Below are 26,193 nucleotides of genomic sequence, written 5' to 3' on the forward strand. Positions count from 1 at the left end.
AATCTTTTAGACCACTTACAGACTTGCTTTTTCTCTAATGTGTTTTAAAGACGGATACACACTATTCCATACTGTCTCTTCTGTTGTGTTTGTCTGATTCACCATCCAACACCACCTATGTGGAAAAACCAAGAGTCAAAGAAGTGGGTAAGTTTGCAAGATGTTTATATGGCTAATGAAAGATACAATCTGCAATGCAATCTGATAAGAAGGACATTTTTCTTTTCCATTTTATTATCTCCTTCACTTCACATTGCTTTATTGGTTGTCTTTATAATTTGTACCTTTAAAATAGCTTGCAAGTCTTTCCTACCCTGGTTTATGTTGCACCACTTAAGTTTTCCAGCCACTGAAGTACCTTGGGAACTCTCTTTGACTTGTACCACTATCACAAACAAACGTTCTCCACCTGTTCAGCAGTGCTTATATGCTCAAAGACAGACAGTGGATTTCTATCCTGAGTCTCTGTCTTGCACCTCAATATTATATCTCTTGAAAAACTTTTGGTGATGTAAATTCCTACATTTCCCACATAATCAAGGAAAGGGAGATACATTTGAAGGTTTCCAGAGGGAGATCCCAGCTGCCTGCTTTCTAAAGTAGGACTTTTTCACTCAGTGCCTGAGAATGAGGCTTGTGCTTGAGTGGATACCATCCCCCATTTGTTTACAGTGTTGTATAATAGACTGAAAGAAGAATATTTCAGACTAACCTAAAGAAAATCTTGCATCTTAAGATTCCTTTTTGAATGATCTCTGCACATTCCCTCGGCGGTGTTTTGAATGCACTTTCAGCCCATTCCAGGAATGTGAATATGAAGAAGTTATCTCAAACAACACTAATTACAGTTGAGTAAGCTTCATGTTTAAGATATCATATGTTGTAAGTGTGATTGTTACTTTGAAAGTATTGCACATCACATCATGGTTATGTGGTGTCTTTTTGGAGAGTAAGACAGTTCTTGGTTTATGTTGTTTACAGTCTGGGATCCTTGTGCATATTTAAATTATACATTTAGAATGTTTCCATTGAGCTCAATGGGACTTCCTAGTCACAATAAGTGGTGTGCTGCATTCTTGCATGTTTTTCCAGGATTGAAGTGTAGAGCAGTGTAACATAATATAGTTAAATGTGCTGATGGCACACTGTGTTGCATATTTTGAGTATATAAGCAATAAAGTTGAGAATTAGTAAGGGATATACATGGTCAATATGTCACAATTTATGTCATGTTGAAAGTGTATAACCTTGTTAATGGAACAGTGGTATAACCTTAAGTGGAAGGGAATGTCTTTTGTTTTAGCTATAGACTGTCAAGATAATTTTAACTTCGGAAGAGTTTCTAGCGGAAAGGAAAGTCAAAGTTATGTGGTACTTACTATTTTTATATTCATATTTTTCTTAGAAAAGGAAGAAGAATTTGATTGGGCAAAGTATTTGATGGAAGGAGAAGAAATTTACTTTGGCCTCGGCGTAGATACACCAGTAAGTAATTTCTTAGGTAAAAACCCCAACTGTATAAACTGGTTTGAAGTGTATTAGAGACCTGATTGAGTTGTCCTAGTTTGTATGCTCTGCATATTGATTCTTGCAGAATTCCCCAGTACTCTGCTCAATACCATGAAATAAGACAGACCCAAGCAGAATAACAGTAATACAAATACTTTTGTTTTTCACAATGTTTTGACTTAGTCCTGCAATTAAACTGTTTGCTCTGCTGACCCTTGCTGCCACCTAATCAGAGCTTGCTGCAGTTCTGTGATCTTTTCCAGATCTCTCATTTGCTGGTTATTAATGTTGTGTATAACTTAAATCATTCTCTGTTAGACAGTTATGTTAGTCCTAGTGTCCTGAATTTACTTTATAGTGTAAAAAAGAATAGTTAATGTTTGGCTTGAATAGGAGCTGAATATAGATGTGTCTGCTATGTTGTACTGAAGTGTCCTGGGGTTTGTTGTACTTCATAGGATTTGTCTGGAGAAAGTGAAGAGGAAGAGGACACTCAGCCCTTGAGTAGGGAGGACTCGGGTATTCAAGTAGACAGGACACCTTTAGAAGACCAAGATCCAAATAAGAAGACAGTACCTAATGCTTCCTGGAAAGGTTAGAATAAGCTGTAATTCTTCTGATATACATACTAAAATTTAGCAAGGTAATACAGCTTTTTTATTATTCTTTAGTAAGGTATTGTTTTACAGATCTATAATTGTAATATAAGATGTATGTTACTGTTCATTATTAATGGGGTTTTTTACAGTAAAGAAACAATATGGAAAGTTTGGTCTGGTTTCTGTTACTGCCTATGGAGAAGAATTCTGTTCATTCCTGTGGAAATTTACCTGGATATTCCAATATAGAAATGAAAACTTAGTGTAGCATGTAGTTGTATGGATATAATGTAAATTTTTAAGTATCAGAAAGCTGAAAAAAAATTTATTTTCCAACAGAAATAGTTGGCTCATTTGCAGGGATAAAATGTTTCTGAAAAAATAAATGTTTAGTTAAAACACTAGTGGCTTTCTCTTGAATACCTTCAGGGAGTATTAAATGTAGCTGTATTCTTTTTCATAAAATATTGTGGGGTACAGTTTACTTGGCACACGACAACTGCATAGTATATATTATGTAAGCAGTATCTATCTAACTGGGATTAGGCAAAGTTCTCTTGGCAGTCACATTTTAGAAAAAACTGTTTAAGGTAATGTACTAAATGTCTAATAAAAAGGAATGTAGTGATAAAGTTGATGACATTTGGAAGTTTATTTTTTAAGTCAGCCTGTTTTTGTATATAGCATTTCAGAATTGCCTGAGACGGAAGCATTTTGTGAGAAAAAATTGCAACCATGTAAATCTTCAAGCTTAAAGAATCATATATCCTGAGCTGGAAGGGACCCTCAGGGATCATCAAAGTTCAACTCCTGGTCCTGCACAGGATCACCCCCAAGAGACACACCATGTGCCTAAGAGTGTTGTCCAGACATTTCTTGGACTCTATCAGGCTGGTGCTGTCACTACTTCCCTGGGGAGCCTGTCCCAGTGTGCAACCGCCCTCTAGGTGAAGAACCTTTTCCTAATATCCAACCTAAACATCCCCTGACACAGCTTCAGGCCATCACCTCAGGCCCTGTCACTGGTCACCAGAGAGAAGAGATCAGTGTCTGTTCCTGCACTTTCCCTCATGAGGAAGCTGTGAACCATGGTGAGGTCTCCCCTCAGTGTCCTCTTCTCCAGGCTGAACAGACCAGTTGACCACAGCTGCTCCTCATACGGCTTCCCCTCTAGGGCTGTCACTGTCTTTGTAGCCCTCCTTTGGACACTCTTTTATAGCTTTTTCTTATATTGTGGCACCCAAAACAGCTCACAGTACCCAGGTGAGGCCTCACCAGTGCTGAGCAGAGCTTATTTTTTAGGACTTTTCAAACATTTGGGAAATGTGGCATTTCTGTGTCAATTAGTTTGTGCACAGTAGTATTAAATTCCCAGTGCAGTAAAGTGTAAATGGTTGTAAATGGTAATTCATTTGAAAAGATCTGTGATTCTGCAGCTGTGTGAACAGGCTTATTAATAACTTTTTCCTGTGTTTTGTAAGCATTTCCTGCACAAATAAAACCACTATGCTGCCTGTCCTGTGTTTTCACAGTCGCTGAGCCTGATGCCCGCAGCTGGCTGGAGCAGCACGTGGTTCCTCAGTACTGGACAGGAAGGGCTCCTCGCTTTTCACATAGTTTGCACTTGCATTCCAACCTGGCTGCAGTCTGGTAAGAACACAATATCACTTACATGTTCCTTCCTGGCATACAATGCTAAATATTGACTTTTTTAAGCCTCTTTAAGATACTATGGCTATGACAATTCACTTAAGAACAGAATTAAAGGGGTGCAAATTAATAAGATGAACAAATTAACTGCTTTTTCTATTAATAGATTCTTATCCTTTTATTTAGTTTTTGTTAAGTTTCTCATGTCAGAGAAGGGGGGGTTTAATTTTTCCAAGACATGAATCTTAGTGTTGAATTTTGTTTGGCTTGACCCTTGTTAAAGTTTCTGAGGACCTAATATAGTTGGGTTGTAAGTGGTCCTGGAAGTGAGGAGTCCCCTAATGTTTAAATTTTAAAAACGTTTTTCGTGCCTCCCTTACAAAGTTAAACATAAATTTTGGGTGGGGAAGGAATTTAAAATAGTATTTTGCCATAATCTGCCATGGTCTTGGAAAGAAGATGAGAATTAAAAATAAAGGGGAGTCTGATTCTTTCCTGTCCCAAATTTTGACGTGTCAGTAATGAAGGTCATTAGCTTTGCCCTTGGTTTTCTTAATTAAACAAATTTCTTAATGAAGGAGTTATTTTAGTATAAGGTTGTCTAGCCAGCTGTGAACCACAATTTGCAATGAATATTAGAAAATGGGTAAGGTCAATAAAGCAACACTGCTTCTGCTGCAGTGTTGTTAGAAGATGTATGTTTTACATATATATATGGTATATAACTAGTATTACTCAATTTGATCTTTGTGATTTTGAGTGTGATTGTATAACTTTTGCCAATGATGTACTGATGAGTAAAAATACTAAAAATGTAAATAATCATTCTAAATTCTAGTATACTTTGCTAAAATATGAAAAGGTACTGAGGAAGGTTTACAAAGAATTGCATAAGACAGGATCATAAGAGAAAATTCTTAGGTGACCATGAAAGTTTCTGCTTCTTAAGTAAACTTGTGAGTTAAAGAATTTTCTTCTATGGTTAGAGAAATTGGTATTTTACTTTTAAGCTTAGTATTTTTTCTAGAAAGTAATGATAAGATTTCACAGCACTGAATGAGAAATAACTGAATAGAAATAACTGAATAATTAAAAAAAAAACCAACCCAAACCTACAACCTCCCTCCCACTCCTGCCCCTAAAATAGTGGAAGTGCAATGCTTCAGGCATTTGCTACTTAATTTCTTATCTGTATAAGATGAGATGATATTTGGTTATTTTCCACAGTATCTTGCTTAGCAATATGAAAATAAACTGTGCTTTTTTAATATACTTAAAATGTCCCTATGCACATTGAATCTGCTCAGATGTGAGCAGAAGAAAACTAAGCCTAAAGATTATTGCTTCATTCTTACTTTCAGGTGATTCAGCTGTTATTTCAGCCATTAAGTTGTTTTTATTTCCTCTTTTTCTAAGGGACCACCATTTATACACCAGTGATCCTTTGTATGTGCCAGAAGAGAGGACACTGGTCACAGAAACTCAGGTTATACGAGAAACTCTTTGGTAAGTGCAGCATCACAAAGCTTGCATTTTAACTTTTATTGTTTCTCTCAAGGAGATGAGAGGGCTATCTTGGAAGATGTCTGAAGAGGGAATTATTACTGAGCTTTTAATTTACACTGTTTCTGACAGTAAAGATGCTGCATGTGTGTATTAACAATTCACATTTGAGGCACTGGAACAGGTTGTCCAGAGAAGTTGTGGACGCCCCATTCCTGGCAGGTTGGGTGTAGCTCTGAGCAATCTGGTCTGGTGAGAGGGGGTCACTTCATGGCCTGAAGGCTGGAACTAGATGATCTTTAAGGTCCATTCCATTCTGTGATTCATGAAGAAGAAGGTAGCTTACTACTTTTTTTGGCATTGATTATTCAAGTCTAATTGTTAAAAAGAATCAATAGATTTATAAAGCAATGTCCAGTTTTAGAAAGCAGGCTGAGGCATCCTATATCTGGAAATCATCTCAACTGGAAAGAAATTTTAGGAAATATTTACTTTATGCCAGTGTTTAATTGTTTTTGTTCTGGCAACAACTTACAGTACCAATAGCATCATACTTGATCTGAGGTCTCCTGTTACTCAAAGAAAATAAACTTTTAGGCAAGAGAGAGCTAGTTCTTTTATTAATTACATGTAAGTCCATTAAGGGAGAAAATTACTACTCTTTTTGTTTCTTTTCAAGGCTACTTTCAGGAGTGAAAAAGCTTTTTATATTTCAGCTGAATGATGGAAAAGTGACTGTGCGGAATGATATTATTGTAACTCATTTAACCCATGTAAGTTGTTTCTGAATCTCAGAGGAATATGTCATTAGAAATATGTAATTTGTGGGAATAGGAAATTAAACTGCTTGTGGAAATTTCTACAAATTTTCTGCATATTTCTACAATTTTGTTTAGTCTAAATTAGAGCATCTGGCTTAAAACTGAATGGGCTTTTCCTGTATCTGAGAATGTGATGAAGCAATAGCAATTGCAGAATTTTATAGTATTTTAATTCATAAAAATAATATTGTAATTCATTTTATGAAATACAGTTTTTTTTAATATGATTCTAAAGGGTTGGTTCTATTTTTTTTTTTTTAGAATTGCCTGAGATCTGTATTGGAGCAGATAGCAGCATATGGGCAAGTTGTATTTAGACTACAGAAGTTTATTGATGAAGTGATGGGTCACAGCCCGGAAAGCATAATGCATGGAACAGTTTCCACTCCAAAGAAGACTACTGAAGCTCCATTCAGAACCTACCAAGCTTTTATGTGGGCTTTGTATAAATATTTCATTAGCTTTAAAGAAGAACTTACTGAAATTGAAAAATGTATAATCAACAAAGGTACAGTGCAAGGGAAGTTTTACATGAGGGAGATACACAAATAATTAATACTGACAAATTTTGTGTTTCTGTTGGATGTTATTTTATGCATCTTGGGTTTTTTCTTTTATTTCCAGATAAAACAGTCACACTTTCTATAGTAATAGATAAGTTGTCTCCTAGACTGGCACAGCTGAAGGTGCTTCACAAGGTGTTCAGCACAGGAGTAGCAGAAGTGCCACCTGACACTAGAAATGTTGTACGAGCATCTCATCTGCTTAATACCCTCTACAAAGCTATTCTGGAATATGACAGTGTTGGAGAGGCATCTGAGCAAACGGTAGGGGAAATAATTCCTTCCTTAATAGAACAACACACTGGAAAGAACTAAATTAGTTACTAGATCTAGTAACTAATGCATTATTGTTTTTTAACATGAGTTCACTCAACCTGGATGAAAGTGGATTTATGAGAGGATCAAGAACAGTGTTTTCTGAGGACCGAGGGGAGGGACTCTGGAAAATCAGAGGCCAGGAAGCTGTTTCGAAAGAGGGAACTTTGGAATAGTTTTCCCTCCTATTTCTATAACTGTATAATTCAGTTAATGCTGAAATGTGGGGGTTTGGGTTTTTACAGTAACTTGATTATACTATTGAGAATATATTTGATGTCATTGTAGCCTTTTGTTTTCCTGATTTTGATGTTATGAAACCAGAGTGTTTTATCCTTTCTCTTTCAGAGATGTTAGGGTGAAAAGATGCTGTTCGGATTTGTGATGACAAGAGTAACAAGGGGAACTATGAATAATACAGGCTTCCATTAAAAAAAAAGTTGCAATTTGTATTTTAATGTTTTATCTTTAAAATCCTTAAGTGTAGTTATGTATATGTTACAAACTGATTACACAATTAAGAGATTAGGCTTCACCATATTGATTTCAATGTTTGGTGTAAAAACACTCAGCCAGTTTTTTTCTTTTTTCCTTTGAATTCAGGTATCCCTTTTGTTCTCTCTCTGGGTTGAGACTGTGAGGCCCTACTTACAGACAGTGGATGAGTGGATAGTCCATGGTAATTTGTTTGATCCTGCAAAGGAGTTTATTATTCAGAGGTAGGGATGCTTGATACTAGACACACATAATGCTGTGCAAGTAAACCTGTTGTAGAACCTAGGGTGGAGGGTAACAGTAAAAGTAGGTTTTCACATTTGTTATTTTGCTTAAGAAATAATTTCTTAATCATACTTAATCATAACTTGTCTCAAACTTCCCATTAGAGAAATTACATATATATGGATCTCTACCACATATTGTTGTAGAGTAGAAATCAATTATTTTGGGTTTTTTCTATCTATAGTAAATAATGAGCAGGCTGACTTGGAGTGTACTGCCTTTTTTAAAAAGCAATTAACCATTTTTCAAACCCAAGACATTTGCAAAAATTACAAAATTTACTTTTAAATTCTTCTTTTGATCTTAAGTTGTTATGAATCAAATGCTATTTGGAATTAAAATACTCATTGCTTCTGACTTGTGGTAAAGTTAACACAGTGTCTTGAATTACACGTGCATACCCTAAACATGACTTGAGCTGTTAATTTTTGTTCTGTTGCTATGCTACATTTTGTTGGTCCCTTTTTTTGACAGCTTGGAGTGGAAAGTGAATATAGAAATTAAAGTTCTGGCTTGTAATTACAAATCCATTTTTCTCTATCTGCCAAACTTAATTGAACCTGTGTCTGTTAATGCATGTTGAGATGAGCATGAAGTAAGACAACAGCTCTAGCAATACTTTTGTAATAATTTCTTAGTACCAGAGATCCTTAGCATCCTTATTATGTCCTATTTTTGTGGTTCAGTTGTGTTTTCAGTGCTACCAACAGGGCTGATATTAACTTACATTTATGCTTCATTTTAATTACTAATTTTAATTATCTAATTCAGGTTTTTCCATCTGACTTCAAAAACCAAACTGAGTATCTGATGTAAACAACAAAAGAATCCAAAGTGAACTACAAATTGAGTTTCACCTACTCTAGAATTTTTCAGCTTTCCTAGTAGTAGTTACTTCAGTTTGAGGTTTTAAATAAGTTGGCAAGCCAGTCGCTTATCATTTTGACACTAAGGATGCATGCCACTTGGAATAGTTAACAACCTGGACAAATTTAATTATAAGTGCTCTATTTGACTTGCTGTTGGGGTTTATTTGTTTGTACAGTTGTTTTATCTCCTGTGAGCTAGTTGTTTATGCTTTTCCTAGATAGTTTGCAAATAGGGATGAGCTAATTTTATATGGTTTTGAAAATGCTTCATGACTGTTCTAAGAGAAAGGCAAAGCGCAGAACAAAGAGGATACATGTCCTCTAGTAATTAAGTTTCCTTTTGAAAAGGAAAATACTCAAGAGCTTTTTATTTCTTCACAGAAACAAAAACGTTCCAGTTAATCACAGAGATTTTTGGTATGCTACCTACACGTTATATAGTGTGTCAGAAAAGACAGAGAATGAAGAGAAGATGAGTGATAATGCCAGTGCCAGTTCTGGCAGTGATCAGGCCCCTTCAAGCAGACAGCACACAATGGTTTCTTTTCTGAAACCTGTGCTAAAGCAAATTATCATGGCTGGAAAATCCATGCAGCTGTTGAAGAACCTTCAATGCAAAGATGGTTCTCCACAGCAAGCTGCATCAAGAGGTGAGATGTCCGTTTGTACACTGCTGTGCCTTAGGCTGACTACAGTATGGGTGTATTTTTGGTAATGGGCTTCCCCTGGCTTTAGAATAATGTAATACTCTGTGGAATGCCAGTATTGTGGTGGGTAACTTCAGGTCTGATTGAAAACACTCTTCCAATGCAAAGAAGTGAAAAGAGCAGTTGAAGAAGAGAAGTTGAGAGTTCCACGTTCTTTTTATTGCTTTAAATTTTTCTCAAACTTCTTTTCATGTGCTTACAAAACATTTTTTATGAGACAAAATCAGATTGTATGTTCTAATAGTAAAACTGGTGTTTTTTAATAAATAACTGTTTTCCATTACTCAGTGGTTGAGTAATTTAAGATAGCATGTGGAATTTTTTGTTTTAAGCCTAATCATAAGTAGATCAAAGATGTTTGGGTATCTAGGATATTCACCTTGAGTGATTGTAAAAAATAATACAACATTATAGCTAATGTTGTGTTTGGGGGTTTTTTGCTCTTTTTTTTAAGGAAACAAAATATTTTTTTTTCATTTTCCTGCTTCTTCATGTTTAAAAATAGATAGTTAAATTATTTTGGAGACTCACTTCAGTACATAGTGAAAGATTGTCAGGTGCTAAAAGTTAATTGCCTTTGCACCTGAAGTAGGAAGTTCTTTAACAATCTCAAAAATATTTGATATTTCAGATACCCCCCTGCAGTGCATTTGACCATATGCCTGACGTTAGGCATTGGGCTAGTCCTGTATTTTTAAATATGTATTTGAGGGTATTTTGTTTTCTGAATAGTGGTCTAAATGTAGCATTTTAAAAGTTAGCTTGTAAATGTTGGACTGTGGAGTTCTTTCGGTTCAGATGATGTTGTGTGCAATGTGTTGCCCAATTCAGATGCTGAAAGGAAGAGTTTGTATACGCTGTTCCTGGAATCAGTGCAGTCTCGCTTGCGGCACGGGGAGGAGTCTGTCCCAGACATTATTACAGAGCAGCAGGCCACAAAGCAGAGCCTGATAAAGATGCAGTCCATAGCAGAAAGACACTTGGAATTGGATGATGTCCATGACCCACTGCTGGCTATTAATTTTGCCAGGTAAATGAATGATCTTCCTGCTGTGTTGTTGAAAGCAATATTCAGCCTGGTGACATTTGGTAGATCACATTTTCATTACTGCTGCTACTGAAAACAAGCAAGTTCAGAATAAAGGCAAGCACCAACAATCAGCAACAGAAGCTAAATAGACACTCTGCTTGTGCATGGTTAAAGAAAAACAATTAAAATCAGTAAGAATGTGCTACCTGCAGTTGGTAGCATAGAAAATTGGAGTAGTCTTTATCATAGCAGGCTTTTAGCAAGTAAGTGATTTAATAGTGAATGCCATTGTAAAATCTGAACTTTTCAATGAGTTTCCTTGGTTTTTGTACACAATATTTTTGATTTGCAGCAAGTATATTCTTAGAAGAATGCAGCTTCAGTTTTGCTGTGCTTAATTCATTTAACTGTAAAAGCCTTCCAAAATTCATGTTACTTGCATAAAAATTCTTCATTCTTCATAGTGAGGGAAATCCTAGAGAGAGTATAAATGTGTTGGAAATTAGCAGGAAGGATAAACTCTGAAAATCTCATGTGATTACTAATAGCTATTAGTAACATAACATAAATATATATATTATATATATATATAATATATATATTATAATATATATATAACATAAATAGCTATTTATGTTTTTACTAAATACCAACAGTTTATTTAAATGTTTTAAAACTGACATTAGAAAAGGAGGAACTTGTTTTAAAGAAATCATAGATAGGACTTGGTTTCCCTTGTTTATTGGGACTATTCTAGTTGTCAAAATTGCTACATTAATTCAATATCTAGCTCATTCAGTCTATCGAGGCAATAGCTGCTATGAGCTGGACTTCCTCTTAGAATGGTTACAACTGGCAACTAGCTTTTTAAAGAATATTACAATAATTTGATGCTTTCTTTGTAAAAACAATTACACTTGCCAGATGTGTAACGCAGACACTTTCTTCCCATCATATGATATTATAGATAATATGTTTTCAGGAGTCTGCCTTAAGCAGTTATGTGACTGTAGAATGCTGTCCTCTGTGGTACTCTCATGTCTGGTGATACACAAACAGTATGATGGATCACCTTATAGGCTGGATTCATGCTCTGCTTATAATCAGCTTTTATTACCCCTGCATCATATATTTCAGAGCAAAGGATCCAATGGTTTAAAATCTTTGAAGGTATGACATTGTTTTATACCTTGTATGAATAATGAGCCTTCTTCCCTAAGTATCTTGTTTTATTTTGAAGATTGTATTTGGAACAGAGTGACTTTCATGAGAAGTTTACTGGTGGGGATGTCTGTGTGGATAGATCCTCAGAATCTGTGACCTGCCAGACTTTCGAACTGACACTGAGGTCTTGTCTTTATCCTCACATAGACAAGCAATACTTGGAATGCTGTGGTAATTTGATGCAAACTTTAAAGAAGGATTATAGGTAAGAGAGTAGATTTCTTTTTCCTTGACTTTGTTTTTTTTTATTACCAGTTGTATGTCATCACTAAAAGAAGCAATTCTATGTTGTGTTTCTACTCCAGTTTGATAAACAGCTATAAAGTCATTAAGGAGAAAAGGTATCCTATCTGACATGATAGACTCTTGGGCAAAAACTTGGTCTAGCTTGAATCAACAGCAAAGCTGTCATTTGTCATCAATGGATGTTTGGTGGGGATATTATTTCCAACAGTATTTCTTAGTAGTGTTGTCATTTTAAATTAATTTCACGGAGAGGGACAGGATTTCCAAACTCTGCTATTTCTGAGAATTACCTAACCTCTAAGATAGCTTCCAGTGAAGTCAGTGGAGCTGTTAAATCTTACAGGGATAAATGTCTTGGTTAAGCAAAGGATTCACTGTAGACTTTGTTATGTTTGTGTTCAATACTGAGATTTTGCTGTGAAGAGTTTTTAAGATTTTTGTTTCTGTAACAGCTGTGTTTTGTATTCAGTTGTATGATGAGACTCAGGAAATGTTATATGTTTCTCCTGTTCAGGCTTGTAGAATATTTGCAGGCAATGAGAAATTTTTTCTTACTTGAAGCTGGAGATACCATGTATGACTTCTATACATCTATTTTTGACAAAATTAGAGAAAAGGAAACTTGGCAGAATATTGCTTTCTTAAATGTTCACCTACAAGAAGCAGTTGGACAACGATATCCTGAGGACAGTGCAAGGTAAAGTGCAAAATATGCTTTAGTTATGTTTCTTTCACACTTAGCTGTATTAATGTACTTCACTTGCATAGCACAATACTAATTATTGTGTACTCATAAAAATAATGTGTTTTAATGAAGTTTTGAGCTGTTCTATTTTCTACCCAAGTCCTCCAGATTAAATCAGACAGTTAATGGTTAGCAGTGAGAAATAGAAATTAGTGAAACTAACTACTCATTTAAAACAGATTCTCACCAATTACATCACTTGTTTCCTTGCATAGGTTGTCAATAGCATTTGAGAGTGTTGATACAGCAAAGAAGAAACTCCCTGTCCACACATTAGATGGTTTGACATTGAGTTACAAGGTAGGGTTAAAATGGCTGCAGTTCTTTTCTTACGCTTACAGATTTGAAATGTTGTGTGAAAGTGACTTACACTTTCTATCTTTGTTATCTTCTCCTCTTCCTAGGTTCCTTGGCCTGTGGATATAGTTATAAGCTTAGAATGCCAAAAAATTTACAATCAAGTTTTTCTGCTCTTGCTGCAAATAAAGTGGGCCAAGTATAGTCTAGATGTTCTACGATTTGATGGTAAGATGCTTCTTCAATGAAAGATACTCTGTTTTGTGGTCTAAGGATATGATTAGTCTTTTGCTTTCTGCAGTAAGTAGTATAAACCAGTTAAATTCTAACTAACCAAAATTCTTGGTTCATTCTATAGAATAATAATTTCTGTTAGTGTCACAAATTATGTGTATTAAGCTGGGTGTGTTTTTCGCTTCTTTTCAGCCTCAGGGACAGCTCCATTCATGCATCCCCTTTGTCTCTTTGATTCAAGTCTAGTTAGTTATATTGGAAGCTTGCTACTTCATTCTACAGACTTTGCTGTTGAAAGAAAGTCTGTCTACCACACCCTAATGTTTATGTATAGTCCTTTTTATGAATAATACCTTGCAGGCAATTTAAGAAAACAAGATGAAAAAAATACTCTATTTGAGGTTGAAAAACAGCAAACTGTTGGGGGATTATAGAAAGATTTTTTATTGGTATTTCCTTCTCCAACTTAATGTTATAATCTTCCTGTCCCATGTAAAGTGGATATAGACTTCATGTCTTAGATGATGGGTTCATCTATATTTTGAACATCAGCTAAGTAATTATCTTCCTGAAAGTATGTGGTTTAAACTTTATGGGTATGACTTTTTGTTTAAGTCTTTCCCAAAAAGCACAACGTTCTTGCTTTTTTTTTTTTCTTTTTTTTTAGAATTAGTCTCTGCTGCAGAAAACTCACAGGTGAAGGAAGGAACATCATCAGAACAAGGAACACTTCCTGTATTTGGACCACAAAAAGAAAGTATAAAACAGCAAATACATCGCATGTTCCTCTTAAGAGTGAAACTTATGCATTTTGTCAACAGCCTGCACAACTACATCATGACTAGGGTTTGTCTTATATCACAATTTCATTTATATTTAAAACCTAAAAAGACCCTTCAAACAAAAAGCAAAATGTAAATATAATGTCCTTTCTGCACATGTTTCAGTTTCAACTTGGCCATTTAAAATCTGTAATTCTAAAAATGCTTTAGGAGTTCTACATGCATGTGATGGATCTGTGGGGGCTACTGATTCTTTTGTCTGTTTCTCCCAGTTCTAGATGACTTAAGCACAGTAATGTAAGACGAGGTTTCTGTAAGCTGCAGCTTAAGAGCTATTAGGCTTATAAAAGTATTACAACAGATGTTTTAGTTAGATGGATTCTTAAAAATCTCTAGTACACAGTGTATACATGGCCTTTGCAAATACAAAGGCAATGTCTGTAGATACATACCTGCTTTATTATTGCCTTTTTTGCTTTTAATAAAACTAATACATGCTCCAGTTCAGCCTCTCTCAGGATAGTCATTGTACCCTTTGTAGTGGCAATACATCTATTTCTGTGAAGAATGTTGCTGTGTAGTTCTGAGAAGAGCTTGAAATTTTTGCTATTGATAGTAATTTGGAGGCTAATCCTAAAATTTGAGAGGGAAGAGAGAATGAATCATACGATTTCAGGCTCTTTAAAAATATATTGGAAGAGAGTCACAATCACTTGTGTACAGCATTGGATTTAATAACTTTGGTCTTCTTTTTAAGATTCTCCACAGTACAGGCTTGGAGTTTCAGCACCAGGTAGAAGAAGCCAAAGACTTAGATCAATTGATAAAGATTCATTACAGGTATCTATCTACAATTCATGATCGCTGCTTACTGAGAGAAAAGGTGGGTGAAAAATTAGTATGTTTGATTTACTGAGTTATCAGGACAAGAAAGTAGTTTTGTGCTAATTGTGGAGTCTGTTTTGCAGCATATATACTAAGCAATATATAGGTACTCTTGAGGAAGTGGTAGCTTTTCACACTGAGATCCAGTTTCCCTTGCTGTTCTCAGCTCGATTCTATCAAGGAGAGTGTGGGAATCTGTAAAATCAGAGGGTTTTAGGAACTTTGTAAAAGACAAGCCTCAGTTGCTGCAGAATTGTGAACAGTGCTGAAGTATCAGAAAAAATATTTAAGCTGTAGAGAAGATATGGGAAATAGAACAATAGAGCTGTGTAATTTAGCTTTCTAAGTTGCAAAAAGTTTATCTAGCAAAGTTAAGCTTATGAATAGAGCTCTGTGCGTTGTCTCTTATAAACAGGCATTGTATTCGAAAATAAGCAACTATTTTGACCAAAGCTACGTATGCTTATGGTGATTAGATAGAATTACTATCAATATGCTTTTGCTTTGTGTAATTGGCTAAGAAAAGTATATAGTATGTTGTAACATTAAGTTTTTTTGGCTTGCTGCCAGGACAGCAAGCTGTTTGCATCGCTCCATTATCCTAATCATGTAATGAGACCGATGCTGAAAAATGAACAGCTCAAGACGCTCTCCTAGCAGCCCCCGTCCTGTTTGTGTCTGTATATAAACTGCTAACGCCAATTGAGAGAGAATAAAATTGAATTCTTTATATTGGGTACTACATGAATTGTTTGTTTCTAGAAGATGGGAGATTTTGACTAACTGAGGCTTGTTAACATTATGGGGATTATACGTAGTGGTATGGCAGGAAATGGAGGTACCTGGATAGCTTTGCCAGCTTTTATCCCAAATACTGTCTGTGCAAAGTCCACATCCAAGTAGTCAGCTGGGAAATTAATTGGAGAACAAATACAAACATCTTCACTTTGGAAGAATCACATGGTGCTTAGGAGATTGTTTTACAGGTCAGGTTAAATGGCATGTGAAGCCTTTGTATTGCAGTGTAATATTGAAAATTATTATGCTTAACAATGAATTTCTGACTTACTCCTTGTGTTTTAATTATTTTAGGTGAGCTTTGTGAAGGAAGCTATAATGAAAGTGTTAAATTTAGTACTGATGTTTGCAGACCGTTGGCAAGCTGGTTTAGGGGCTTGGAAGTAAGTACACATAACTAAAATTCTACATGGTCATAATTTTGCAACTCTAAGTATGATTTTGTGCCCAGAACTGCACCTCCAGGTGAGGCTGCACCAATGCTGAATACAGTGGGACAGTCACCTCCTTTTCCATCTGGCTGTGCTATGTTTGATGCACCCCAGGATCAGGTTTGCCCTCCTGGCTGCCTGGACATCCTCTCTGCTCACTCCTGTTGAATTCTTATTGACCAGCCCCCTCAGATCCCTTTTTGCAGCCAGTTCTTTCCCCATTTACACTTCTGTTTGTGCAGCCTACTGCTTGAAGGATGGATGATGCTGGGCAAGTCTCCAAGGCTTTGTCAGACACTCAGAAGTTGATGTATGGTCCTGAAGCCAGCTGGTGTGGACTGGCTTACTTCATATTTTTCAGGACTTATTTTCTTTGGCACAGATGCTACCTAAAACTTAGATCCCACTCTCCTGTGACATTAGGAAGTTGCTATTTTTGGCGTGTTTTTCTCATTCAGAGTGTCAGAAATAATTTGTGAATGCTGTCGATAAAGACTGAAACTCAGGACATGTGATTGCATGCTCTTGGCATGAGAAACATGGCAGGAAAAAGTCATAGCTGTTGTCATCTGTATCTTCTTGCGAGAGGGGAAAAAGGAAAGGAGTGACTTTTGAGCTATGTCTTCTCCCTTGACTGGTGAGTGCTGGCTGACAGAGTCCAAAGTGGAATTCAAGAGATTGCTGGATAGTAAAGCAATGTGGGTGTCCCTGTTTCACTGACTGTGGGTTCCCAGTGACCTCCAAAGCAGTAAGGACCAGGAAAGGCTCTCTTGCTTTCATACCTATGTGGGAATGATAGGTGTCAGTAGAATCACACAGCTCCTCCAAGTCACTACAGAGATTTCTAAAATGATGACAAAATTATTAATGCCCTTTTGATGGTGCTCAGATGCTCCTGTCAAAATTGTCTTTGTTTTTTAGAAGTAGCGTGTGCAGGCATAACTGAAGTATTGTAAGTTCAAGCCAGAATTCTATGTAAAGAGTACTTTTGTCATTTACTGTGAAATTTGGTCATATTTTGAAGATAACATAGGGAGGGGTTGGTCTGTTAAGCATTCTCTGTTAAACTGTTTTTTAGGATGGAATCCATAGAGAAGATGGAATCTGATTTTAAAAACTGTCACATGTTTCTTGTAACTGTTCTCAACAAAGCTGTCTGTCGAGGCTCTTTTCCCCATTGTAAGTACATGAGGCTTTTCACATACCCGCACTTACACAAGTTTGCTAGGAATGTGTTTATGTTTTAATCTGTTCTAATGTTTATTGGCACATTTTAAATAATCTTAGTTTGTGAATTATGCACAGAGGGACACCAAGACCTAACCTCTTACTAAGTTTAAGTCATTATTTTTTAAGAGTATTTGTGCCAAGCTTTTCCATGACAGCTATCTTCAGTCTATCTGTTTACTTGATATGGGGAAGGTGTGTAGCCAAGCAAGTGACAAGCAGTTTTCTTAACGAATGAAACTAAGTTCTGGGGGCATAGAAGAGCATTCTTTTTGTTGCTATTGGGAATGACAGCTGTTATATATCTTGAGCAGATAGAATTTTAACGTTATGGTGCCTCAGCTGCAACTACACTGGGCTCTTGACTTGCCCATCTATTGTAAGTTATTTTCTTGGCAGTAGAAACAGCAGAGGATGACATATCTATGCTTCTACTTACAACCTGGTATGAAGTTAAATTGTTCATCAGTGCCAGTTTGAGTTAGGAGGGCAACTGCTCAGTGAGGTTGTGGGGCATCGGCGTTACTGGGATGCAGATAGGTGGTCTCACAGGTTTCTACACCACCTGTAGATGTACCCTGAGAACTTGACTTAGTGGTGGACTGGGCAGTCTTAGGTTAATGTTTGGACTTGATTATTTTAAAGGTCTTTCCCAACCTAAACCCTGTGTTTAAAACGGGTAATATTTGCCATCACTGCTACTCGCATCTACAAGAGCTTGTCTGCAGAACCATCCTTGAGAATGCCTTGGTGTATATAAACCTCCACAACGTCTCTTTTATGTACAACAGTATTGCAAACAAAGGAGTTAATTTCTTACCAGTTGTTACCACATGAAATAACTAATGGGTCGCTGATGATGAGTGTGGTGATTTATTATCTAAGCTGTCAGAGACTTACAAAATGTCTTACTCTCCTGAAGTCCTAAAGTATTACAATTTAAACCGGTATCCTCTTAAAGGACAGAATTGAATATTGCAATAAATGTTTGCAGAGTGCTGCAAATGCAAATATTAATTATGTTTTTATGGTTTGTTTCACAGTGGAATCTTTAGCTTTGTCACTGATGGCTGGCATGGAACAAAGTTAACACCCACTTTCACTGAAATAAGAAAGAACTGATAGCAGGATTTATGTTGAAATTCCTGTGTTAAAGAACCGTAAGCATTTTGCACTCCAGTTTAAAATGTATATAGCTAAATGTTGCTGGTGTTTTGGAGCTGTGTAAAATATTTTAAAATGTAAATAATGTACAGGTATTTAAGTGTGTTGGTTGTGGCAGTGTTTGTATAGGCTTCAACATCAAAAAACATGTATAGTGTAAAATTCATTCCATGTAAACAATCTTACTTGAAAATACATAAAATATTTTTCATGCTGAAAAAAGTAATGTTTTTTCTTTAATTATGAGTAATTGATGGTTTACTTTTTCCATTAATTTTTCAGCTTTGAATAGGTCAGGGCAGTGTGGAGTGATGTGACTCAAATCTTGGTGTTTAGAAGGTTGGTTGAGTTAATTTTTGGCCTTTTTTTTCCTTTGCAAAAAGGCTGAGCAACATTCATCGTCTTTGCTTAGTGGTTCTTAAGAAATATTTAAGAAGACTGTTACAAGAAGCTGATGTAAAAAAACCCAAGATTAATTTATCAAAATGGATTATAGCAGAACATAAAATACCAGTATTTTTTCTGTTAAATGTTCAAATGCTTGCTAATTTTAGTGGTAACTGGTCACTTTAAGTAGGATTAAGATGAAAGTGTGTAATGTATTAGTTGTAATGATTGGATTGTTGAGATGTTTCAAATTTGGTCAGATATGACTTGACCTTTATCCTTCTTCTGAGCCTCTTGCAAGCAAACATTTACATCTAATAGCTGATCTCCTGTAAAGCAGTAGATTGTGATACAGAAGTGTACATTTCTGGACAAGTAAATGTGGAATTTGTTCAGCACGAAATGACTTGCCCTGTTTCCTCCCCTTTAAAGTTTCTCTGGAATTGTGGCATCAGTACACCTGCATTAAGAAAGAAAATCAATCATAGCTATTTACCTAATGATTTTTTTAAATAAATAAAAGATTTGATAATTAGAATTTCACTGTTGTGTGTGTTTCTGCTGAAATTCAGTCAGTAGCTTAAAGTTTGAGAGGTGTTTCTTTAAGGTAAATGAAGTATGTTACTACTGAGACTATGTGGCTCATTATAAAACTGTTTTTTCAGCTGTAAACTAATAATTACTTTATATGAAAGTGAATATTTGTGTTTGTGTTTGAACAGGAGATCTCAAGGTTCTTCCAAGTTATAGCTATGAAATGTTTTGAGGAATTTTTTTTTTTTCAAGTATACCACTGAGGAAGTTTCTGCTGCCCTGTAACATGTCTTTTGTTTGACTGAGTGGAGGTTTTGCTTTAGAGAGCAGTATGTTTGTGTTGTCCTTTGCTACCACATGACACACTTTTCCAAGTAGATGTTTTTTGTGGTAGCTGGACACCTATTAACAAAAGTAATTTGTACTTCTAGTTTACCATGACTCGCTCTCATTTAAGATTCCAGATTATTTATTTATTGCTAGCTGAGACAGTGCATTGTTTAGTAACTTTCTTACTCAGAGTAAAATTGAGTAGCATATTAAAACTTAGCTTACACTGAGAGTTTTAAAAGACATGCTTGGAAGTTCAGCACTTCTGTGCACTGTTTCATTACTTTTTGAGTATGTCTTGTACTCTGTGCTTTTGAACTATCTAATGTGGTTGCTTTATTTCTGCTTCCTATACACTGGTTACCTTCAATGAAATTCCTGCTTTTCATAGCCTTACCTCGGATAATATTAGTTAGATGTGGGAGAAAAAAATCCTTCAATCCTTCATGTGGTTGAAACAATAATTCCTAGTAAATCCCTTTGCCAGTTTTACTTACTTTATATGAATGACCCTGTGTAAGTGAAAGATTTTGCTGTTTCACCCAATTTCCTGATTAGGAATTAATGTTGCGTTCTGCAGAGAGACTTCTGTGTACTTTGTAGACAAGTGATGTTTTTTCAGCCAGCTTCCAAGATTTTCTCATCACTCATCACAAAAACAGAGTGGAAAGTCTGGCTCTGGAAACATTTACTGATTCTAGTCATGGACATCCTCAGGGTTTAACTTTTTGTGTGTCAGCAATACTTGGCTGACAAATTCCCTTCAATGAGTCAAATCTTATGGCATTCCTTTTTCTTCAGAGCCACAGGAAAAAAAGCAAGTCCTGTCTTTTAGTGTGCTTGCCCTGTGATGCCACCAGGATCTTTCTGTCAGTCCCCTGGCAGCTGTTAAAATGGTGTTTTACCTGTTTGGAGAAAAAAAGGGTTTTATATGAGATATGGGGTATTTTAGCTATTTATTTACTCAGATTTCCTTGTAACATTTTCTGTTTTCTTTACAGAACAGTGTTGTTTCTTGGATTCTTTCTTGAATTCATTCCTTCTGGACGTTTTTTGACCTTGTTTTCAAATTCCTGGTTTTGTCAGTTATTTCTGAATTGAATTGAATCTTAACTTTCAGATACTGTTCCTCTTTGTTAGAGGAGACACAACATTTGAATATGCTTTACTTGCTCTTCTGGAATTGCAAGTAAGCAATTTTGGAGACATTAGGAAAGGTGTAATCTATGTGTATAGATAGATTTCTGTCATAGTCTATTGTTTTGTGAATTGCCAAGTTTAGCTAAAGGAAAGCATAAAACACTCAGCAAAGTGTGTAGAAACAGAACTTTCTAAGCTTCTAAGGGGGTATAAAATTCTTTGGAAAGAACACACTCCGTTATTGGATGCTGTCACAATTTCATTTCTACCTTTATTTGTTCTCATAAACTTCTGGATGCAGTTTTAGCAAAGTTGCAGTATAGAAGCCCTTATTTGACTTGTTACTTTTCTTTCTTCTCTATTTTTTCCTGTGGGCTTCTGTTATCTCTAGGCCACATTTTAGCACTGATTTAGTGGATTCTCCAGTACCTTCTTTGCTCTTTAGTTTTAATAACCCCTAATTAACCTCTAGGTGCTTGAGGACCTTTGGTTGTGTCAAACTTTTGATATAAAAAAAGTTAGCAACCAGGCATTGATCAGATGGTTTCCATGGGAGCATGGTTTAAAGATAGCAGTACTATATTACAGGCTGATTAAAAAATAAAAAAAAAATCCTCTGGCATGCTTTTTAATCTTACTAACTAAAGATTTGCAAGTTTTTCAGCTTTCGTCTTGTGCTTCTTTGCACGCTTAGAGAAAAACCTTTCCTCACTGATTGCATTGGTGTTTGCTGGCTGCTGTAGTGTCCTGTTGCTGCACTGTGCATTTAGTGCTGGAAAGGCTGCACAGGATCACAGGTCTGAGGGCCTAGAGAGCTAATGAAGTTTCCAGGGATAGAGGGGCAGGGCTGGGGTCAAGAGTGAGGGGGCTGAATTGAATCAGGGCTAACATACGTGCCCTGATTTCTGCACTGATGTCCTACATGAGCAGAGTGAATATAATTTGTAATGGAATCAAGAAAGATTTTAATGTGTGTTAATGTCTATCAGGGACATTGGGTGGGCTCTGGTGTGGTTTGGCAGCACAGTGTGCAGCAGGCTTGGAAAGCAGGGTGGGGGGACACAGACCCATTGTACACACATATAGAGTTAAATCCCTATGAGTTTACAATAAAGCCTTGGTCTAGTGTTTCAAGGAGCTGGAAAGTAGAAATAGGGAACCCTTCTTGCCCAGATCATTTCAGATGGTGTCACTCAGCTCTAGGAGGGAAATTGGAACTAGGGAGCTGCAGGTGTCATCGTGTGCTAATGAGTGTTTATGAACATGCAGCACACCTGCTGTTGTCAGCTGTGCTCTTGGCAGGACATGGGCACTTGGGGGTAGGAATCTGGCTTTTCCTGGAATTCAAGGTAGGTATGAATGACCACATTGTAGGAGCGGTTGATGGTCTCCTGCACGGTCGGGATGGATGGAGACGAGAGATCTCTAAGGCTAGATCATGGACATGCAGTTTATTGCGAGGGTGTGGGTGCAGAGCCCTGCTGGGAGCTGCCAGCCGCAGCTCAGAGCAGGGCCAAGAGAAGAAGAGAGAGAGAGCGAAAAGAGGCGAAGAAAAGAGACCGAAGTTCCCGTTACAATACATTAAATCACCTCCTGTGTTGAATATGCTGATTCTCAGTAACCAATCTAATACAGGATACAAATCCTATAGCATTTACATACAGCCTATAGGAATCACTACATTACTATATGGTGTTACACTTTAAACCCTAAAAACTACTCTTTCGACCCCTCCTGCCAAGCACGGTCTGCTTCCTGACCCTTGGGCTTGCCCTCAGGCAGAGGGTATTGTTTCATCAAGGAGGGGATTACCTGCTCGACCACACCATTGTTTTCCTGTTGTTCAGTAATTAGGAGATCTCAAAGATTGCCTTCATTTCAATCTCATCTATATTTTCTATATTCTCTAAATCTTTCGCCAGGCAATCATATTTATAGGGCTTCCCTGTTCTATCCTCACCAACATCACATCACTGCATTTGTGTAAGGCCTTGTGAAGTGGAGGGCTCCTAATAGGAGTTACGTGTTTAGGTAGCTGGTGTGAGCTTTCTGCTGTGGGTCAGGTTCTCACTTTGCTCATTGAGACCTCTGAGATGCTGCTTTATGCTTGGTCTCTTCTGCTAAAGCTCTCCCAAGTGCTGTGTCCTCTTCACAAGTGCCTATCTCTTGAGAGACAGCTGAAATAGTGTGTTACTGTATGCAATGTGGAACCATACAATATTTTTGTAGCCTTGCTGAGCTTTAAAACCTTTTGCCACATACAATACCAAGTCTGTGCTGACTTCTGATGTGAAAAATCTTGTCCAGTTCTTCAGAGTATGGACAGGTAGCTGATATGTTGCCAGAAGTTGGATTTGATTTTTAAATTGATTTATAGATAATTACCTATTTTCTTATGTGACGTCCTGTTCTTGAGGTCATCGGGACCATTGCCTACCGTGATTTTGTAAATACCTTTCTATGTCAAGTCAAGACAATTTCCTGTTCTTTCTGAGAATGAAAAATCTCTGAACTCATGAAGGTAAGAAAAATTAAATGAATAACTAGATATATTGTTAAGCTTAAACACCAAAATAACTGCAAAACCAGAGAGTAACATCATCTGAGACATAGTAGACATCCAGTGGTAGAACCACAGGATTCCTGTTGAAGTTCTCAGGGTGCTGTGGAATGAAACTCTTCAGTGTAATCCTCTGGGCTCCTGGAAAAGATTGTTTCATTGCCTTTGGATAAATTGCTAAAGCCCAAAGAAGAAAAGTAAAAATAAAGTGAAATGAGCTGGAATTCAGGAAATAGACCTGTGGCTGTCCTGTAGCATAGTGCCTTGATCAAAGGCAAATCCAGTCTTCAGACAATTGCATTAAGCTTGTTACTGCCATATTATCTGATACTTGTGTGGTTTAGGTACAGTGTACATAAATTGCCAGGACAATGATAAATTACTGTTGCAGGTCTTCCTAAAGATTGTTGACAGGCATGGGTTAAAATCAATTCCACCCAAGAAAGGATCTCAAACTGCCGTAAGTCTGGCCTAATAAAAAACACACCTAACTTCCAGAGGCTAGGATATCAGTTAGTGGCTTGATTGGGAATATGTAGATACACGTCTCTTTAGCTACATCTAGAAGGCTTGTGTTCAGTGTGGTAGGGATAATTGAGAAGGGTGAATACAGTAGAGGGAGAAGCAGCTCATGGAGACTTGTTGAACATCTTTAGTCAAGTACTGTCATTGCACTACTTAAGTTCCACTAAAGTGGAAAGAGCAAGGAGTTGTGAGGGCATTACAGAATTAAATCAGGCAACTGGAATGGTATTATGTGGGCTCACTTAAAATGGTTCCGATAGGCATATCACGTGTTACCATACATGAGACCATAGACATTCAGATGGCAAAAAGTGATTGTTGTGTAATTCCTACATCAAATAATAGAAAAAACCAACACAGATCTTGAGTAGCTGTGTACCATCATTACTTTTTTGTATGATCTTATGTATAGGAATGCTAATAAAAAGCAGATTGCCCCAGCAGTGGGAAAGCAGCTCCTTTGCCCACTCAGTTATTTAGATGGAGATTGCAAGATCTGGGGCATCAGCCAATCCTTGTGACAAGCTGTTGTTTCCTGGACAGGATGGTGCTGGTTGGCAGTCTTGCTTTCATACAGAGCAGCTGCTCCTGGCACCAGCTGGCTGTCAGCAAGTAGGGGAGCCACAGTGGTGGTCTTGCTTGGGACAGACTGGCAGGCTATGAAGTATTGCCCATGTGGGGACAAGCTGCTGTTGATCAGATCTCGTGGGGAGCATTTGACTTTGCTGTCCTTGCTGCTCTGTTGTGGCCTGGTAACAGATGTCATGGCTGATGTAGGCTGAGTGGTTGCATTAACAAGGCTGTTCTGAATTTGCACTTGCTCAGGACGAGGAAACAAAACTAATCCTACTTTACAAAGGAGACAGTCGGGTGTCACTTTAGAAACATCCAGCTCTGGTTGTATTTTACACTTTTGCTTGAGCTGGGTTAAGAATTTAGGCTGATAAGGAACGGTAATGGTTGAAAGGGATTGAAATGAATTAATTTGGTATATGCAGTCAAAATGTTCATGAATATATACAGACAGAGAAGAATAGCAGCCATGTCCTAGAAAATTAATTGTATCATAGAAAAGACTATGTTGCAGTACTAGGAAAAAACCCATGGCTATGAAGGTGTCTCTGTGATATTATGAAATGCTAATGATAACATTTTGCAATGATGCATAACTTGTCCACAAGCTGTGGAAATTCTTGATGACACGGAAAGGGTGGAATAATGGGATTAGATAATATTTGAAATAATGAAAACTGGGGATCTAGCACCTTATCCCCACTCTTCACAGGCTTTCTTGTAGATGCTATTACAAAAAGGTTATTTAAAGAAACTTGAGGCAGTGCAAACTTTTTGGGAAAAACCCAACAAGCAATAATTGAAGTAAAGCATTAATTATTCTGTTCTCAGCACAAAAATCATTAATAGCACAGTGTCCCCGGAACAGTTGTTGAAAACAGAGACTTAGAAGTGCTTGCTATGGCAACAGTGTGCAGTTTGATTATGATTATAGAGAGGGTTTTCAAGGGTAAATAAAATGTTGGATGCAGCTTAAAGCAGACAAATAAAAGCAAATAGGCTTTGGTGAAAAATGGTTTGGAAGTTCCCATGCTCCCAGGTGACTATTCCCTACGAGGAGTAGTTTGTGGATTCTTTCTGCCATAAAACAGTGTCTGGAAAGAGCAATCTTGACAAGCTTCTGTGAAAAAGAGCATGCAGCTTGATTTTGTGGTGCAGTGTCAAGTTCATTAGATGGAATTTTGAACAAATAAGTAAAGCTGAGCTTCAACGGGAGAGCACTGCGTGGAAAAAGTAAGAAAACTTTAAAATGAGAAAGTACATGTGTTTGGTGTCGTTTACAGAAAAGTTCAAGTGGGAGGCTGCCAAACCTGCCTGGTTTTTATGGTTTTGATTTTAATGAAGTGTGGTTATTTCGGATACAAACACCACAGGCATGAGCACCCTCTGCAGGATGTTTAAAGCGGTTTCCCACGTGATCCCTTTTGATTTTTAAAGGTTAGGTTTTTCGTCCTTACGGCTGGTGTTTTTCCCTCGCCATGCTGGCAGAGTTGTGAAGTGGGAAGCCCCGGCCCTGCCCTGTTACTGCCACCCCGGTGTCGCTGTGGCGCTGGTTTTCCCTGCGGTGGTGCTGGGGCGGGCACTGCATGGCACTGTGTGGGGTTCGTACGAGTGGGCACGGTTGTTCTGGGCGTAGATTTGTGTTCCGAGAGGCAGATTGCCCCGTGTACAGGGCACAGAAAAAGTGGCTTTCATTAAAAGCCAAGGGCCGGTCCCGGACGCAGCTCCGCCGCCTGCGGCAGCTCCGGGATTACTCCCGGCTCCC

The 26,193-nt window shown here is 37.2% G+C and overlaps 1 protein-coding gene across 1 annotated transcript in view; it reads left to right on the top strand.

The window, feature by feature from the left end:
* The window catches only part of TUBGCP5 (tubulin gamma complex associated protein 5), a gene marked incomplete at its 5' end in the record, with an annotated part of 24,125 nt that extends 4,816 nt beyond the window's left edge, over positions 1-19,309 (top strand). Inside the window, 20 exons of the mRNA XM_005422718.2 lie at positions 51-147; positions 1,406-1,485; positions 1,968-2,103; positions 3,641-3,758; positions 5,175-5,264; positions 5,941-6,034; positions 6,344-6,590; positions 6,707-6,909; positions 7,564-7,679; positions 8,991-9,259; positions 10,148-10,346; positions 11,587-11,775; positions 12,331-12,513; positions 12,777-12,861; positions 12,966-13,086; positions 13,760-13,938; positions 14,632-14,757; positions 15,852-15,940; positions 17,067-17,167; positions 18,259-19,309. Of these exons, the coding sequence (XP_005422775.1) occupies positions 51-147; positions 1,406-1,485; positions 1,968-2,103; positions 3,641-3,758; positions 5,175-5,264; positions 5,941-6,034; positions 6,344-6,590; positions 6,707-6,909; positions 7,564-7,679; positions 8,991-9,259; positions 10,148-10,346; positions 11,587-11,775; positions 12,331-12,513; positions 12,777-12,861; positions 12,966-13,086; positions 13,760-13,938; positions 14,632-14,757; positions 15,852-15,940; positions 17,067-17,167; positions 18,259-18,305 (2,769 nt within the window). The remainder of the gene's footprint in view (positions 1-50; positions 148-1,405; positions 1,486-1,967; positions 2,104-3,640; positions 3,759-5,174; positions 5,265-5,940; positions 6,035-6,343; positions 6,591-6,706; positions 6,910-7,563; positions 7,680-8,990; positions 9,260-10,147; positions 10,347-11,586; positions 11,776-12,330; positions 12,514-12,776; positions 12,862-12,965; positions 13,087-13,759; positions 13,939-14,631; positions 14,758-15,851; positions 15,941-17,066; positions 17,168-18,258) is intronic.
* Between the last annotated feature and the right edge of the window lie 6,884 nt (positions 19,310-26,193).

Source organism: Geospiza fortis, unplaced genomic scaffold (assembly GCF_000277835.1).
Source record: "Geospiza fortis unplaced genomic scaffold, GeoFor_1.0 scaffold366, whole genome shotgun sequence".
Taxonomy (NCBI): Eukaryota; Metazoa; Chordata; class Aves; order Passeriformes; family Thraupidae; genus Geospiza; species Geospiza fortis.